At 34.1% G+C, this 14,526-nt stretch overlaps 1 protein-coding gene across 2 annotated transcripts; it reads left to right on the top strand.

The window, feature by feature from the left end:
• The first annotated feature begins 64 nt into the window (after positions 1–64).
• LOC132185777 (S-adenosyl-L-methionine-dependent methyltransferases superfamily protein) lies at positions 65–6,058 on the top strand. Of its 2 annotated transcripts, XM_059599564.2 has the most exons (13): positions 65–162; positions 555–665; positions 755–816; positions 1,265–1,315; positions 1,440–1,466; positions 2,012–2,116; positions 2,901–3,008; positions 3,179–3,250; positions 3,350–3,400; positions 3,944–4,006; positions 4,110–4,234; positions 4,549–4,762; positions 5,103–6,058. In XM_059599564.2, exons 1-13 carry the CDS (start codon positions 156–158, stop codon positions 5,802–5,804), a joined length of 1,698 nt encoding a protein of 565 aa, XP_059455547.2. In that variant the 5' UTR covers positions 65–155; the 3' UTR covers positions 5,805–6,058. The 2 variants fall into 2 exon arrangements, with proteins under 2 accessions (XP_059455547.2, XP_059455548.2); XM_059599565.2 differs by lacking the exon at positions 2,012–2,116.
• The last annotated feature ends 8,468 nt before the right edge of the window (positions 6,059–14,526 follow it).

The following is a 14,526-nucleotide window of genomic DNA, read 5'->3' as shown; positions in this document are numbered from 1 at the left end:
AACCGATCCGGTAAATTGAAGTTAGTGATCCATAGAGGCTGCAAAACGAATCGTTTTTACGTAAGAGAAAGCACCACCACTGGTCACAAGCAAAACCCTTAACCCCTCTCTCTTTCTCTCTCTCTCTCTCACTCTCTCTGCGCGATTGATTCAGAATGGCTGGTAAGTTTTTCTTTTTTTTTTTGTCAAATTTCGTATTTAATAAGCAGTTGAACGAAGTGATAAATTTATTTATGATCGGAGTGATAATGTTTAACGCTGAAGCTAATCGTAATCGAAGAGAGATCATAATTTCATTCTGGAAATTCGTCTTGAGATCAAACCCAAATGGTGTTTTCCTTTTTGTTCTTTGTGAGCTGGGTTGAAATAAGGGCACGTTTGCGGATATAATGCTTTTGTTCCATATGTATATGTAATGTACTGTTTACGCCAACTTTTTAGAATCCCCTTTTGAAGATTTCCTTTTTCATTATTCTTGTCAATGGCTGAAACCAATTCAAATGTGAAAATTTTCTGCTATTACGCTCTTTATGTGTATGTGTTTCTCCTCAAAGAGGCTTGCAAGATGGCGTCTGATGTGCAAGAAGCTGAGGAGCAACAACCCCCATCCCAGAAGATACAAATTTTCCCTACCATCACCAATGTTATCTCCCCCTTCTGGAGAGGTCTCTCTCTCTCTCTTACGCACACATGCAGGCACACACTATATCAATATAGGTTGTATTCATTTGAAGTATGTATTTATGCTTGGCAGAGAAATATGAAAGAGAAGCTAAGAGGTATTGGGATATCTTTTACAAACGGCATCAAGATAGAGTGAGCCTTTTCCTATTCTTTTGAATGTAATTTGTTAACTTATACCAACTGCTGATTCGAATACTTTACTACTTGTTGTATTACTATAATGCTACCACTAAGCCCCAAAACCAGACCTGCATTAATGGTCTTGATCCATATTATTTCATGCCTAGTGGCATATGCGGTTGGTAAGGGCTTGAGAAATCAACATTCTGAACATCTAGACCTTTAGCCAACTCGAGTTGGTTATTACTTGCTGGTATGAATTTAGTAAGATTTTCCCCCAGGATCTGTTGCTAGAAAGGGATAATCCACAACTTGGAGCTGTCAATTTCTGTCCTTTATGGAAATGGCAAACTAATTTGGTCACTTACTGAAAATTTTAAATTGCCACATGTTCATAATTTTCTGTAATGAATACGGCTATTTATAGAAGTTCCATTTAGTTCTATTTTTCTTTCTTCAGTTTTTCAAAGATCGGCACTACTTGGACAAGGAGTGGGGCCACCATTTCTCCGTGAGTTGTTTCTTTTTTTTTTTTTTTTTTTTTTTTTTTTTTTCTATTTTGGTTTCTAAGTATGTTGCAAATTTCTTGAATGACTTAAGATGTCTAAATTTTGTATGGATTTTCTGATTTTCAGGGATCAGTAGGAAAAGTAATTCTGGAGGTAACCGTTTTATGTTATCATTAGTTCTCTCTCTCTCTCTCTCTCTCTCTCTCTCTCTCTCCCCTTCAATGGCAGCCTAGTTTTTTTGTGCCTAACTTGTGATCTAGCTGCATAGATTTCTAGTATTAATTGTATATTTGTTCGTGAGTTAATGATGTTTTTATCTTGGTTTAATGTCACATCATTATATCTTTGTGGAATACTGCACGGTTGACTGAAGTTCTGATTAATTAAGTTGGATAGATATAGAGATGTTTGCATGACTTATTATTTTGGTAGGATCATGCAACAAACTATTTGATATCTTACAGGTCAAGTTTGAAATAGTATGATTTGTTTAATCATTGTTGTACGTATGGATTCAATCAAGTGCACTACTTCTCATCCTTTTGCTTCTTATTTGTTGTCCACTACAATCAATTATGACTATAATTTCTAGTTTTTCTATTGTTTTTTCATGTATAAAGAAGACTTATCATAGCTATTCTAATAGTATTACCATATTTTGGCTTTTAATATATATATATTTTTTTTGTTTTTAGCAGGTTGGCTGTGGAGCTGGAAACACCATATTTCCCTTGCTTGCTACATATCCAGATGTGTTTATTTATGCATGTGATTTCTCACCACGTGCTGTTAACTTGGTTAAGGTTTGATTATCTTGTTTTCCATTTCTGAATCGTTGGCGAATCTTTATGACTGAATGTATGTGAAAACTTTGTTCTTATCGTATGTTGCGCATGGAAGAGATGAATCTGGGGGAATTATATGCTTTAAAGTCATAAATATGGAGTAGTGGAATTGTTGAAGTGCACTATAACATGCACATAATATTGGTGAAAAACTTTGGAATTGACATTCTAGAGAGGGAGAGAGAGGTGATCATGCAATTGTGTTTTATTCTCACCATAATGGCACTAGGCCTTCAGTCTTACTACTAGCAATCTGATTCTCATGGCATTGACATTAGCCTTTAAATTCTCACTGTCTGGAAGTTTGGAGTTTCCTTCCCTTAGATTGCTTCTTCATATACTATCCACAACTGAAGGATGTGCCACTTGTATATATGATTCAGCGAAGCCATGACTGGTTTGTGGACAACTGTAGTTATGAATCAAAATTTGGTGGAATATATGTGTGGGCAACCACTTATAGTACTTTGAAGATTTTCTGGCAAAGGTAAAGAGGTTCCTTTGGGCATTAATCATGACTTAAATTGGTGATATAGCAGTTCTCCTACAATGATTAGTGCCTAAAGGAATGGGGAACTGATGATATATTGAAAAATGGGGAAATTTCAGTAGCGACATATTGCGATTCCTTGTTTTATGTGTTCTATTATTTGTAGCTTTAGGAGTTATTTTTCCAACTGTAATTTAAAAGTTTACTTTAAGTAGGTCTATCTGACTGAATGTATTGTTTTGCTTTTTGCAGATGCATAAAGACTTCAAAGAATCCCAAGTTAGTGCATTTGTTTGTGATTTGACAGTTGATGATCTGAGCAAGCAGATTTCTACATCTTCGGTTGATATAGTAACCATGGTATCTATATGAAGTTACAATTTATCAAGTTATTGAACTATTGAACATCAGTTTGTTCAGTTTCATTATTGTATAATAGCATTTCTACCTAATTTACAATTGAACATGTGCTGTGCTTAAGTTTCAGTTTGATGTTTGTTATTCATCCAACTAGCTGACTTGTTAAGCAGATTTTTGTGTTATCTGCAGTTGCCCCGGAGAAGATGCCTCTAGTGTTGCAGAACATTAGAAAAGTTCTCAAGGTAAGATATCAACATCTTTTACAACATATTATAAATTTTATCTACCTTTCTATAATGAACTCTGAAATGTGAAATTGCAATTTTTTTTCTTCTTTTCAGCCAAATGGTTACGTGCTGTTTCGTGATTATGCTACTGGCGACCTCGCTCAGGTTGATGTTCTCTCTCTCTCTCTCTCTCTCTCTCTCTCACAAACACATTATTTTTGCCAAGTAGATAAATTTGTAAGTCTCTGGCAAAGAATCCCCCCCCCCCCCCCCTCCTCTTTCCCAAAGCTTATGTGGCGTGGTCTCCCATAGTATTTGGTGCATGAAAATTGTTTTTTTTTTTTTTGGTTGGGAGGCCTACACCACATAAGCTCTAGGGGGAATTTGTTTTTGGAAGAGGAGTGGTAATGGGGTGATGTATTGCATTACTCTTTTATGTGTGTTATATAATTAGTTGCCTGAGTTGGTAAACTATTTCTTGAAGCCAGTAATGGTTATGATATATATATATATATATTATTTTTCCTTCAATTTGCGTGCTTGAGATGAAGTGGTTTGGTTTTATAGGTGATTTGATGCTTTCCTTTGAAGGATATGATCGCCCTTCCTCCACCTTCCAAAATCCTTCAATTTCTTTGTGCATATCTTAGGTTAGGTGCTTGTTCTCTTTGTATAGGGGTTTTCTTTAATTTTAATATTAATTGGCAGGAAAGGTTTACTTCCAAGGACCAAAAGATTAGTGAAAACTTTTATGTCAGGGGTGATGGCACTGTAAGTTCCAGTCTTTTTTATACTGTGTTCTAAGTATTTTATTTTCTTAAGTTAGCCACTTATGTAATGCTTTATTTTCTTTCTTTTTTTTTTTTTTTTTCAGCGAGCTTTCTATTTTTCTAATATGTTCTTGACAAGTTTATTTGAAGAAAATGGATTTGTTATTGAAGAACTTGGTTTGTGCTGCAAACAAGTTGAGAACCGCTTGAGGGAGTTGGTGATGAATCGGTAAGTGATTGATAGTATCCTCAGTTTCCACAGCAGTATCTAGGTTATATATGTGTTCAATTTTTGCCTTTTATTAATTTTTTTTATTTTTTTTTTATTTTTTTTATGATAACATAATAGATATCACATTGATGTTCTGAATTTCATAATTTGTCCTATTAAGGCAGTCAAACATTTTTGTTTTGAAGTCATTAGCACAATATATAAAATAAGAATAAACTTTGCTCCTCCTGCAAACTTTGTATTATTTAGCCACTCCTTTTAAATTGTAAGATAATTTATTGGATGAATATATTTTTTGTTTGTGATTTCAGGCGTTGGATCCAAGCTGTTTTCCGCCTTTCAGATGATGTAAATTCTTCTTCTAGTATGGAAGCATCACTTAAGAAAGAATTTCCTGGTCAAGAGTATATTCAGCCTAAAGTTGAGGAGAGCAAAGTTATGGGGCTTGTAGATAATTCTGAGGTTGACATATCTGAGAGTGTGGCAGTTGATATGTTTGGAATTTCACCTTCCCATGATAATGAGGTAAATTTTTTCCCTTTTTCCTTTCATCTTTCTAGCTGCGCTTAAATTTCCCTAAACTGTTGTGACAATTTTCTCACCTATGCTCAGAAGGTTGTTAACAATTCAATACCATGTATATGTGGCATGTGTTGTAGGTTATTTAATAGTAAATTTCATTTTTATTTGAACTGGAAATATATGGATATTTGTTTCTTTTTATTTTTTTTTATATCTTAAATTATGTTGGCCGTTGATATCATTAGCAGAACTTGACATGCTTGTGTTCACCATTAATGTTTGTCTTTTCGAGTGCTGAACGGATAATTTATTTAGAGAGATTCTGTGTTGTTGTTCCTCCTAGATTATTGAGGTCAACGTTAGAGGATCTAACTACAAGATTAAAGTACTGTCCAAAGAGTATCAACACACGTGCAAATCAACGGGCTTGATGCTCTGGGAATCAGCTCGTTTGATGGCATATGTACTAGCAGGAAATCCTACTATTGTTGCTGGTAAAAGGGTGTTAGAGTTGGGGTGTGGCTGTGCAGGCATCTGCTCTATGATTGCTGCTGGATCTGCAGACCTAGTAGTTGCCACTGATGGCGATACAAATGCTCTTGACCTGTTGACCCAAAATATCACTTCAAACACGAAGCCACAATTTCTTTCCAAACTAATCACGAAGAGACTAGAGTGGGGGAACAGGGACCACATAGAAGCCATCAAAGAAATAAATCATAGAGGTTTTGATGTCATCATTGGCACAGATGTGACTTACATTCCTGAAGCTATTTTGCCCTTGTTTGCTACTGCAAAGGAATTGATTTCGTCTAAAGGAGACCAGGAACCAGCTGCATTAATTCTTTGCCATGTCTTGCGCCGAGTGGATGAGCCATCTATACTTTCAGCTGCATTCAAATTTGGTTTTAGGCATGTTGATCAATGGCCTGCAGGAACTCCAAACAATCCATCAAACAGCATCATCAGTTCTTGGTTCTCAGACAATGTTTCCGAGTATATTCCAAGTGCGGCGTTGAATATAATGTACTTCCTTACAGAGTGAAGCCATCGTGGGGCTTCTAATTTTATGAAGTAATTCGTCTCTGCAGTTCCTTCTTGTTTTCCATTTCCCTGAAACATGAGTTTTTTCGTATCATTTTGCCCATTTCATTTCCTAATGATTTTGTACTATGAGAAATATGAATGCTATGAAAGGCTGTTGTAGTTTTAAATTCTGGATCATGTGCTTGAAATTGCTCAAGTGACTTTGTTATTCCAAGTTAAGGAGGAGGAAGGTATAGGTTCCTTTTGTTGTTACTTACACAATGTCATTATATCTTAATTACCATCATAAAAAGTATATTTTATTCTAGAATTGTTTATTCAGATTCCGAATGAATATTCTCTTCTAGAAGGCCGGAAAAAAAGAAGACCCAAACGCTCTTTATTTTAGCAATTAATTGTTTATTCAGATTCCGAATGACCCCGTGAGCCCAAACAATAATGAACGTAGACAACTTGTGTAAAGCAATGATAGTGCGGATAAAAGAAAGGGAAAAGTACTCCGGTGCTTCTTGAGGTCCTTCCTTTTGCAAATCACTCCCATGGTTTTAAAGTTATCAAATCATTCCAAGGTTCACACTTGTATCAAATAAACTCCCTTCATTTCTCTATCCAGTCAGCTAGCTTACATTAGGCACATGCCATGTTGGATTGCTACATCAGCCTATATTGGATTGCCACATCAGCCTATATTCTAAGAATTGTACACGTTAGCAAAATAATAATAATAATAAAAAAGAGCGGAAAGATTTTTGTGCTTGCTAACATGCACAAATTTTTAAATTTGGGTTGATGTGTCAATGACATGACAATTCAGTGTAGCGTTTATCTAGAGAAATGATTGGTGTTAATAATCTAGCCATATTTTTCTCATATTCTTTTACAAATTTAATAGATCAACCATTAGATTTGTGGGGTTCACTATTGATTTATGTGGGGTTCACATAAATCTACAAATCTAATGGTTGATTTGTAAGATGATATGGGCAAAATATTGACACAAATTATTTATTGTTTATCTAATATAAGTTAGCTAACTAGATGGTATATATGAGCACATGTTTTCTTTTTATCAAACACGGCTTGGCATGATGGCCGTGTGTCACTCAATGTCGTGAAAAAGTTAACTGAAGAAGACTAGAGGGGAGTTATTTGATAATATACAGTGCGAACTTTAGGGAGTGATTTGATAACTTTTAAACCTTAGGATCGATTTGGTGAAATGTGAAGCCTATGGGACCAGTACTAAAGTTATTTTCCCTAAAAGAAATGTTGTCACGTTTAGTACAAATATTACTTCAAAGAGCAACAAAAAAGACACTTTTTTCTTGGTCGGTTGATCTAAATTTGCAAGAACAAAAATCAATCAGCATACTACGTACTCAAGTGCAATTCCCACGATTTCGACATTTTCTACATAGACAATAATTGGCCTCAATGTAGTCTCTAAAAAGTCATATAGAATTTTAGTTATGATTGAGATTCTACCCTAATCCAAAATTTTAGAGTCGACCTGAGTCTTTGATCGACTCTTATTAAGGCCAGCTCAAAGTTGGTAATTACAAAGTTTGATTTTGCCTTGAGTTGGGGAGGAATTCATAATCCATATTCCAAAAATTCCAAATTTTAATCCGACCCAAAGGTACGTATAATAGAAAATGGGGTTAATTACCATTTCCCTCTCCCATAAACTATCACTCATTTAAACATTGCCCCCATCAACTACCACCTATCGCAATCGATTTTATTGAACTACTATTTTCTTACCCAAAAAAAATAATAATAATAATGTCGTTAGCCAAAATTGTTAAAATGACGTGAATTGACAAAAACACCATAAGTTTAGAAATCCCTGAAGGTATGATAGAAAATCCTAAGGGAGGCTGTGCTAATTACCAAAATATCCCTAATTTGTCTTCTTTTTTTTTTAATTGTTGACACCCACGGCCAAGATCTGTGGGTCATAGAAACCCATAGTTCTAGTTTGATTTTTTTCCTTAAAAAATGAATTTTAATTTTTAATTAAGGGTAAATTTGAAATTTTATTTCAAGGTATAAATGTTATTTCATCAATTTTCCATATAATTTAACCACAAACCCTAACAGGAGGATTGTAAAAAATTGGAAATTTGATATACTAACTTAAGAGATTTAAATTTTTTTTTTTTTTTTTTTGGAGGGGGGTGGGGAGTTCAAAAGTGATAGAAGTTCAAGAGGGTTAAGTAAGTTTCCCATTTTTTTTTTTAAAAAAATGTTTAAGTTTATTTTTTTTTCTTGTTTTTATATTTTTAATTTTTAATTTTTAATTTGGGGTTGTTTCTTTCATTTTACTACTAAAAAACGCATATTAACGATATTGACTAACATAGGGGTTTGTTTTGCCAATAAATTGTAGTTTGAGATGGTTGAGTATGACATGTTATAGATGTTGGGAGAAATGTGTAATGAGTAGTAGTCACTTTTGTAAACTAACTTTCATAATTACATAGCTTTCATATTCAATATTATACTCGAATCATAATATCTCAAAGCTCAAAACATTTTATAGAAATAAAGATGCAATTTGGCTCACAATATGTCAAAAATCACATGCTTCCAGTTTCAAGAAAAACCTCTAATTTTCATTTGCAAAATCCATACAAACAATTCATACCATAAATCTTTTATCTGATCGTGAGATGAATTTACTCAAAATCCCTCGAAATGTCCCTAAACAAGCGTTACACATTTGTATGCACATTTTTACATTATTAATTAGGGTTTACACTATTAAAACCCTAGATTCTAGCCCACACTCAAAATCCTTAGCTATTATCTACTCTAAACTCCCCTTTTCCTTGAAAAAAATCCCTATCTTTTGGTTTTGGCTGGTCTTGTTGGAACATACTTTGAACAAGGCATCTCGTGCAAACAAAAATCCTTATGTTGGATCTAGATAGTACTACCATCTTATTTTGGCTTGCAAAAATACCTAAAACCCCTATTTTCTTCAACATCAATCCCTTCCTCCACATCCCACAACACAAAACCAATCAATACCTAACCCCAAAATGTACACCAACTACAACACCAAAAATTTAACCTTTTATACAAACTCTAATTTTACATTGGATATCCTTTTTATTTAAAGGTGGGGTGTTGCACACACTCTTTCTTACACTTTTTAAGGTGATTTTTAAAATTATTAATGGCAATTTTAAAAGCCACATCAAATAATATGAGTGTAGAAGTAAAAGCATTAGCAGCAGATATCCTATAGCCCATTCACTTTCCTATATTTAGAGAAATTTTCAAAAAAATCACAAAAACTCACCTACATTAGTTTTCCTAAGTTTAACCAATACTCTTGGGTAGTTAAAATGTTTCCCAATGTGTAGAGAACCAAAAGTAATTCCCTATACATTATTTTAATATAAACATTTTTCTTTCCTTTATCATCTTTCAACTTTTCGTCTTTCATTAAGGATTGTGTTGGATTTTGTAAAAAATGTGAGGGTAAGTAGAGAACTTATATTTTGTAAGGAAATAATATTTTAATATTATAGGGAAAGGTAAATGAAGCTATTGTGAAATATATTTTGATAGGAAAACAAAAAGTAGTTTTGTTTCCCAAACTTAGAAAAAATTAAAGAGAAGCTGTTGCTAGTACTCTAAGAATGTGTATATTATTTCTATTGTTTAATTTGGTCAATTTGATCCTTAAGTTTTCAAGGGGTGGTCAATTATGGGCTTAATTATGTGAATATCCTTTGGGAATGGGGTTTTATGTGTTTTTTTCCCTAAGCAAATGGGGTGGGCTCCTTAACGATAGACCCAAAATGAAAATTACAGTGTAAAAAATTCAAGTAAAAAGTATGAAATATGTCATAAAATTACCTGGTCTTCTTAATAAGAGCCGCAAAAAGCAATTTAAGTACTAAAACAAAATAAACAAATAAGGACATAACCGTCTTGAGATAGCTTTGTTAAGTAGCAGAAAGTAGAAACGTCAGCTAATTCGTTTTAATACCAAAAAAAAAACAAAATATGTTTAAAAAAAAAAAAAATTGTCCTATCAAAATTTGGAAGAGGAGCTCGCACTTATCCAAATCCTTTGAGACAAAACCAAAACCAAAACCAAACCCTAGGTAAAACTTGCCTCGACAACTCACCCACCTGCAGATCTGATAATCATTGAGCCCCACTCATCTGGTCCCGACTCACCAGCTCCACGACATCTCCGACCTCGGAAACCTCGAGCTAAGAAAACCTCTTACTTCTTTAATTTCCTTCCTAGCTACCAACGCTAGCTCCTCCCTTTAAACCATTTCTTTTACTGTGACGTCATCTGTATTTACTGTGACCCTTTTCATGTTTTCAATCTTTAATTATAACCCCCAAAAAAACATCATTGGAAAATAACACAATTTGACACCAAAATGGGTCACAGAAGGACAACATTAATTAATGAACACATTCAGAAAAGTTAGGGATCGAATTAATTAATCAAATAAAGAAAAAATGCACCAAGTTGACAGCAACTGATCATTCAAGGCAATTACCATGTGATGATGCATGATATGATATCCAACTGCGCGCTTCAGAGCCATGTGCCTCATCACATGTTTTCCTGAGCTGCTAGCAATACGCATGGAATGGCTCAATGTGGAGGTGCTGCAGCATTCACAATATTATGCAAATAAACCTTCACATGTTTTTTTCGAACGTAGCAATACGCATGCAATTGCAGCAGCTAGCATGCATCCCCACCATTTCTTTTCTGGCATGCAATATTGACATTTCTAACCCCTATCTGATCAACCCTATGGGGGGTGTAGCCTTGTAGGGGTAGGTGAGTAGGTGCCCCTATGATTCCCAAGTGGAAACATTCAAATCGAATCCTTTGGACTTCGGAGGAGGAGGTATAAAAACTTTGACTCATAACCATCTACATTAATTTGACATAATGACATGAAAGAAATCTGTAGTTTTTAGCTTACCCTGGAATGCCACTTGGAAAACGTGTGGAAATTCCACCCATTTTTTGGTTGCGAAAGATTGAGATAGGATGAGATTGAGATTGAGATTGAGATAGGATGAGATGATGAGAGGCTTTACCTGCCTTTTGGGCTACCGAAAAAAGAAAAAAACAAAGAAGAAAAAAGTGTACACCCACGGCAGCAGATGCTTATCATAATTGCCCATACAAGTGGCACGATGATCCTTTAGAACAAGAGCCCCCTTGGAATCAACATGTAAGCCAGCACTCCACTTCCAAAAGGGGAAAGTCTCCACCATAAGAAACAAACCCCCACTTCCATAATGGGAAACCAATACATGTTTCCCCCTTTTAAGTTTGCACCCACCACGTATGCACCAACCACGTATAATTATTACATCCACACATGATATTGATGGATCGATTTGGCCCCTTAGAGTCCGTCCCAAAAAAAAATGATTTTTGAATCTTAAAAGTGCTTTCAAACATGTATACTTTTTTTTCACTTTCTTCTTTTTTTTTTTTTTTTTTTTTTTTTTTTTTTTTTTCAACCGGACTTTTTGAGTGTTAAACATACTTTTAGACCACTCAAATACACACCCAAACATGCCCTTAATCATTGATAGTACTCGATTAATTGATTTGTCTCGATTGAGATCCCTTAGAATTTCCTTTAAATTTGAGATTCTCAAATTCATAAATTTCAGCCGTTCATTTCATATAAGCGTCTAAAATAAATCATGCTTTAATATTTAATGAGGAAACATAGCTTATTAAATTTCTTGGGATCCGGATCCTCTCGAGTCCATAATAGACTAGAGGGTATATATCCAGTTCATGGCTGGGATTTTTTTAAAGAAATCCTAACGCCACAAATGTGCCACATGTCCAATAAAAAAAATATTAATTAATACTTAAAAAATAAATAAAAACTAAAATAATAAAAAAGGATGGGTGGCTGGCCACCCTCAAAGGCCAAACGAAAATAATAATAATAATAATAATAATAATGGGTTGGCGGCCACCCCCAAGGGCCATGGGGTGGTACGGCCAACCCTAGCCGGCCATTGAGTGTGGCTCTCAAGCCACCCCCTATGGTCAAGATGGGGTGGTCAGCCACCCCCCACTTTTTTTTTTTTCTAATTTTTTTTTTTTTTTTTTTTTTTTTTTAAATTTTTTTTAAATTTTTTTATTATTTATTTATTTTAATCTTAAATAATATTTTATATTTATTTTTTGTTAGTGGGCCGGGACAGGTGTCTCATTTGTGCCTCTAGAATTTTTGAGAAGAAATCCTAACCATGAACTAAAGAGGATCCTATTCCAATTCCTTGAGGGTAAGTTCCTCGATAAATTTTCTCATTAAATGCTGAACTATGGTTTATTTTAGACACTTAGATGAGATGAATGAATGACTGAGATTTATGAATTTGAAAATTTTAAATTTAAAGTAGTAATGCTATAAGTCTTCTTAGAGTAATCCCAAATGTGATGTGGCTTTTAAAATCACCGTTGAATTTGAGATGTGATTTATTGACTTTTGATCTATTGGTGATTTTAAAAGCTACATCACATTTGGGATGACTCTAGGAAGACTTATAGTATTACTCAATTTTAAAGAGAATTTTAGGGAATCTCAATCCATCTTTCGTAGACTAATTTAACAGTTTACTAAATAACGTTATTTAGAGTTAATGTGACTTAGATTGAGATTTTTAAAGAGTTGAATGATAACGCGAAATGAGTTGCACGCAACGCACAAAGGAGTAAAGATGTGAGAAGCTGACTAATAAATATTCTGGTTAATCAAGTATGTTATATATATATATATATGCAGAATTAAGTATCAAATCTAATCTTCATTAACACTGTTAATTAAGTGGGGGATTAATATAGAAAAGGCATGACGTCCCGCAAACGACGCGTTTGCAGTGATTGTTCAAAGGATTTTCAATGATTCTTCCTATCATTATTGTTTAATAAATAAAAAAGCATATATACTTTAACTTGCTTTACAGCCGCATTAGATCTTTGCCCTGTCATGCTCTCACTTGTCATTCAAATTTTCTTCTCCTTTTTTCCTTTTCCCCAATGGGAGGAGGGGGACCTGCTATTATAGTTCCCCATGTTATGTTCTTAAGCTTGATTTAATTGCTGTTAAATTACTATAAATCTGGGCACCTTCTACATTCCTTGCAAAAAGTTACATTCCATTTTGTTTTTGTCTTCCTAATGGACTTATCTTCTTCATTTTTCCATCAAATTCGGGAATCCATGTCATTATTTTCTATAAATTAAGCACAGTGGATGTTTCATTTCATATGCTTTGGGGAACATGCATTATGCTAATAAATTAAATAAATTTGCACCTGACAAGGTGACAAATTAATCTTTTGATGTTGTGAGGCCAGCTCGATTGAAAGAATTAAAGAGCTAGCTTTCCCTTTTTGCCTGGCATTCTATAACTAAATTCCTTATAAAACCCTAGATATCAACTTGAAATGGAGATGATATATTTCAGAATTTATATTTTAGCTTGTTGCATTCAACAATAATTTAAAAATTTTAAATGCACGACATGCATGTGACAATATATTTCTATATGTTAGCACATATACAATTAGATCTGTGAAATTTAATATGGAGCATAAATATATTGAAATGGAGATGATCCTAGTGCCCTCTTAGGGTTAATTGCCCCAATTGGTTTTTAAATGACATCATTCCATTTTCTTCCCCTTTTTCTTTTCTCCAAAGGGAGGGGGACCTGCCATTATAGTTCCCCATGTTATGACCTTAAACTTGATTTGCAGTTAATTGCTTTAAATCTAGGCACCTTCTACATTCCTTGCAAAAAGGTACATTCCATTTTGTTGGTCTTCGCAATGGACCTATGATCTTCTTCAATTTCCCATCAAATTCGAGAATCCATAAAATTATTTTCTGTAAAGCACAGTACTGGATATTTTACATATGCTTTTGGGAACATTATGCTAATAAAATGTGACAAAGATTGATTAATTTTTTAGGTCAAGAAGATAGGTCCATTGCGAATTCAGTTAGAATTAACACATAAGAAGTCTGTTCATGATTTGATTAGATGGTTAACCTATAATTCGTTTTGTTAATTAATGCTTTTAATTTGGAATGTGAGTGACATGTCTTTAACTCCCCTCGATTAATGTGATTTGATTAGCGGTGATTTTTATTTTTTGTTTGAAACAATTTCTGAAGTGACATGTCTCAACCCCCCTCGATCTTGCCCATTCTGATACTCAAATTATGTGTGCAAACTTCAAAAATCTCTCAACGGCATAAAACAAACCCCTAGAGATTGGTTTTCAAGACTTAGTACACGACTAATTTGCTCCTTGTTTCAAGGGAATTCCAACCACATTCATCTCTGTTTGTTTATCAATCATCTCCTTTCACTATGTATTTTCTGATATAAGTTGATGATATATATACTGATCACTTGTTCCAAGCAATCTGCAATGAATGACCTTCGATGGGATGCTATTTTATCTCAACATGCTTGATTTTAAAATGCTCTCACATGCTTGAAGCTAATTAAACCTATTAGTTTCCGTATCTATGGTTGCATTATACCCACTTATCGGCATTTGAAGGGGAGAGTTTTTACAGTATTTGTGTATTATTACAAGACCAAATGTTTCCTTTTCTGTCAATAAGATGTCTTAGTTCATGCATAAACCAACAATTGTTCACCCTAAAATGACTACTT

This window comes from Corylus avellana, chromosome 7 (assembly GCF_965113065.1).
Source record: "Corylus avellana chromosome 7, dhCorAvel1.hap1.2, whole genome shotgun sequence".
NCBI classification, from domain to species: Eukaryota; Viridiplantae; Streptophyta; class Magnoliopsida; order Fagales; family Betulaceae; genus Corylus; species Corylus avellana.
This window is presented reverse-complemented; position numbering and strand designations above follow the sequence as displayed.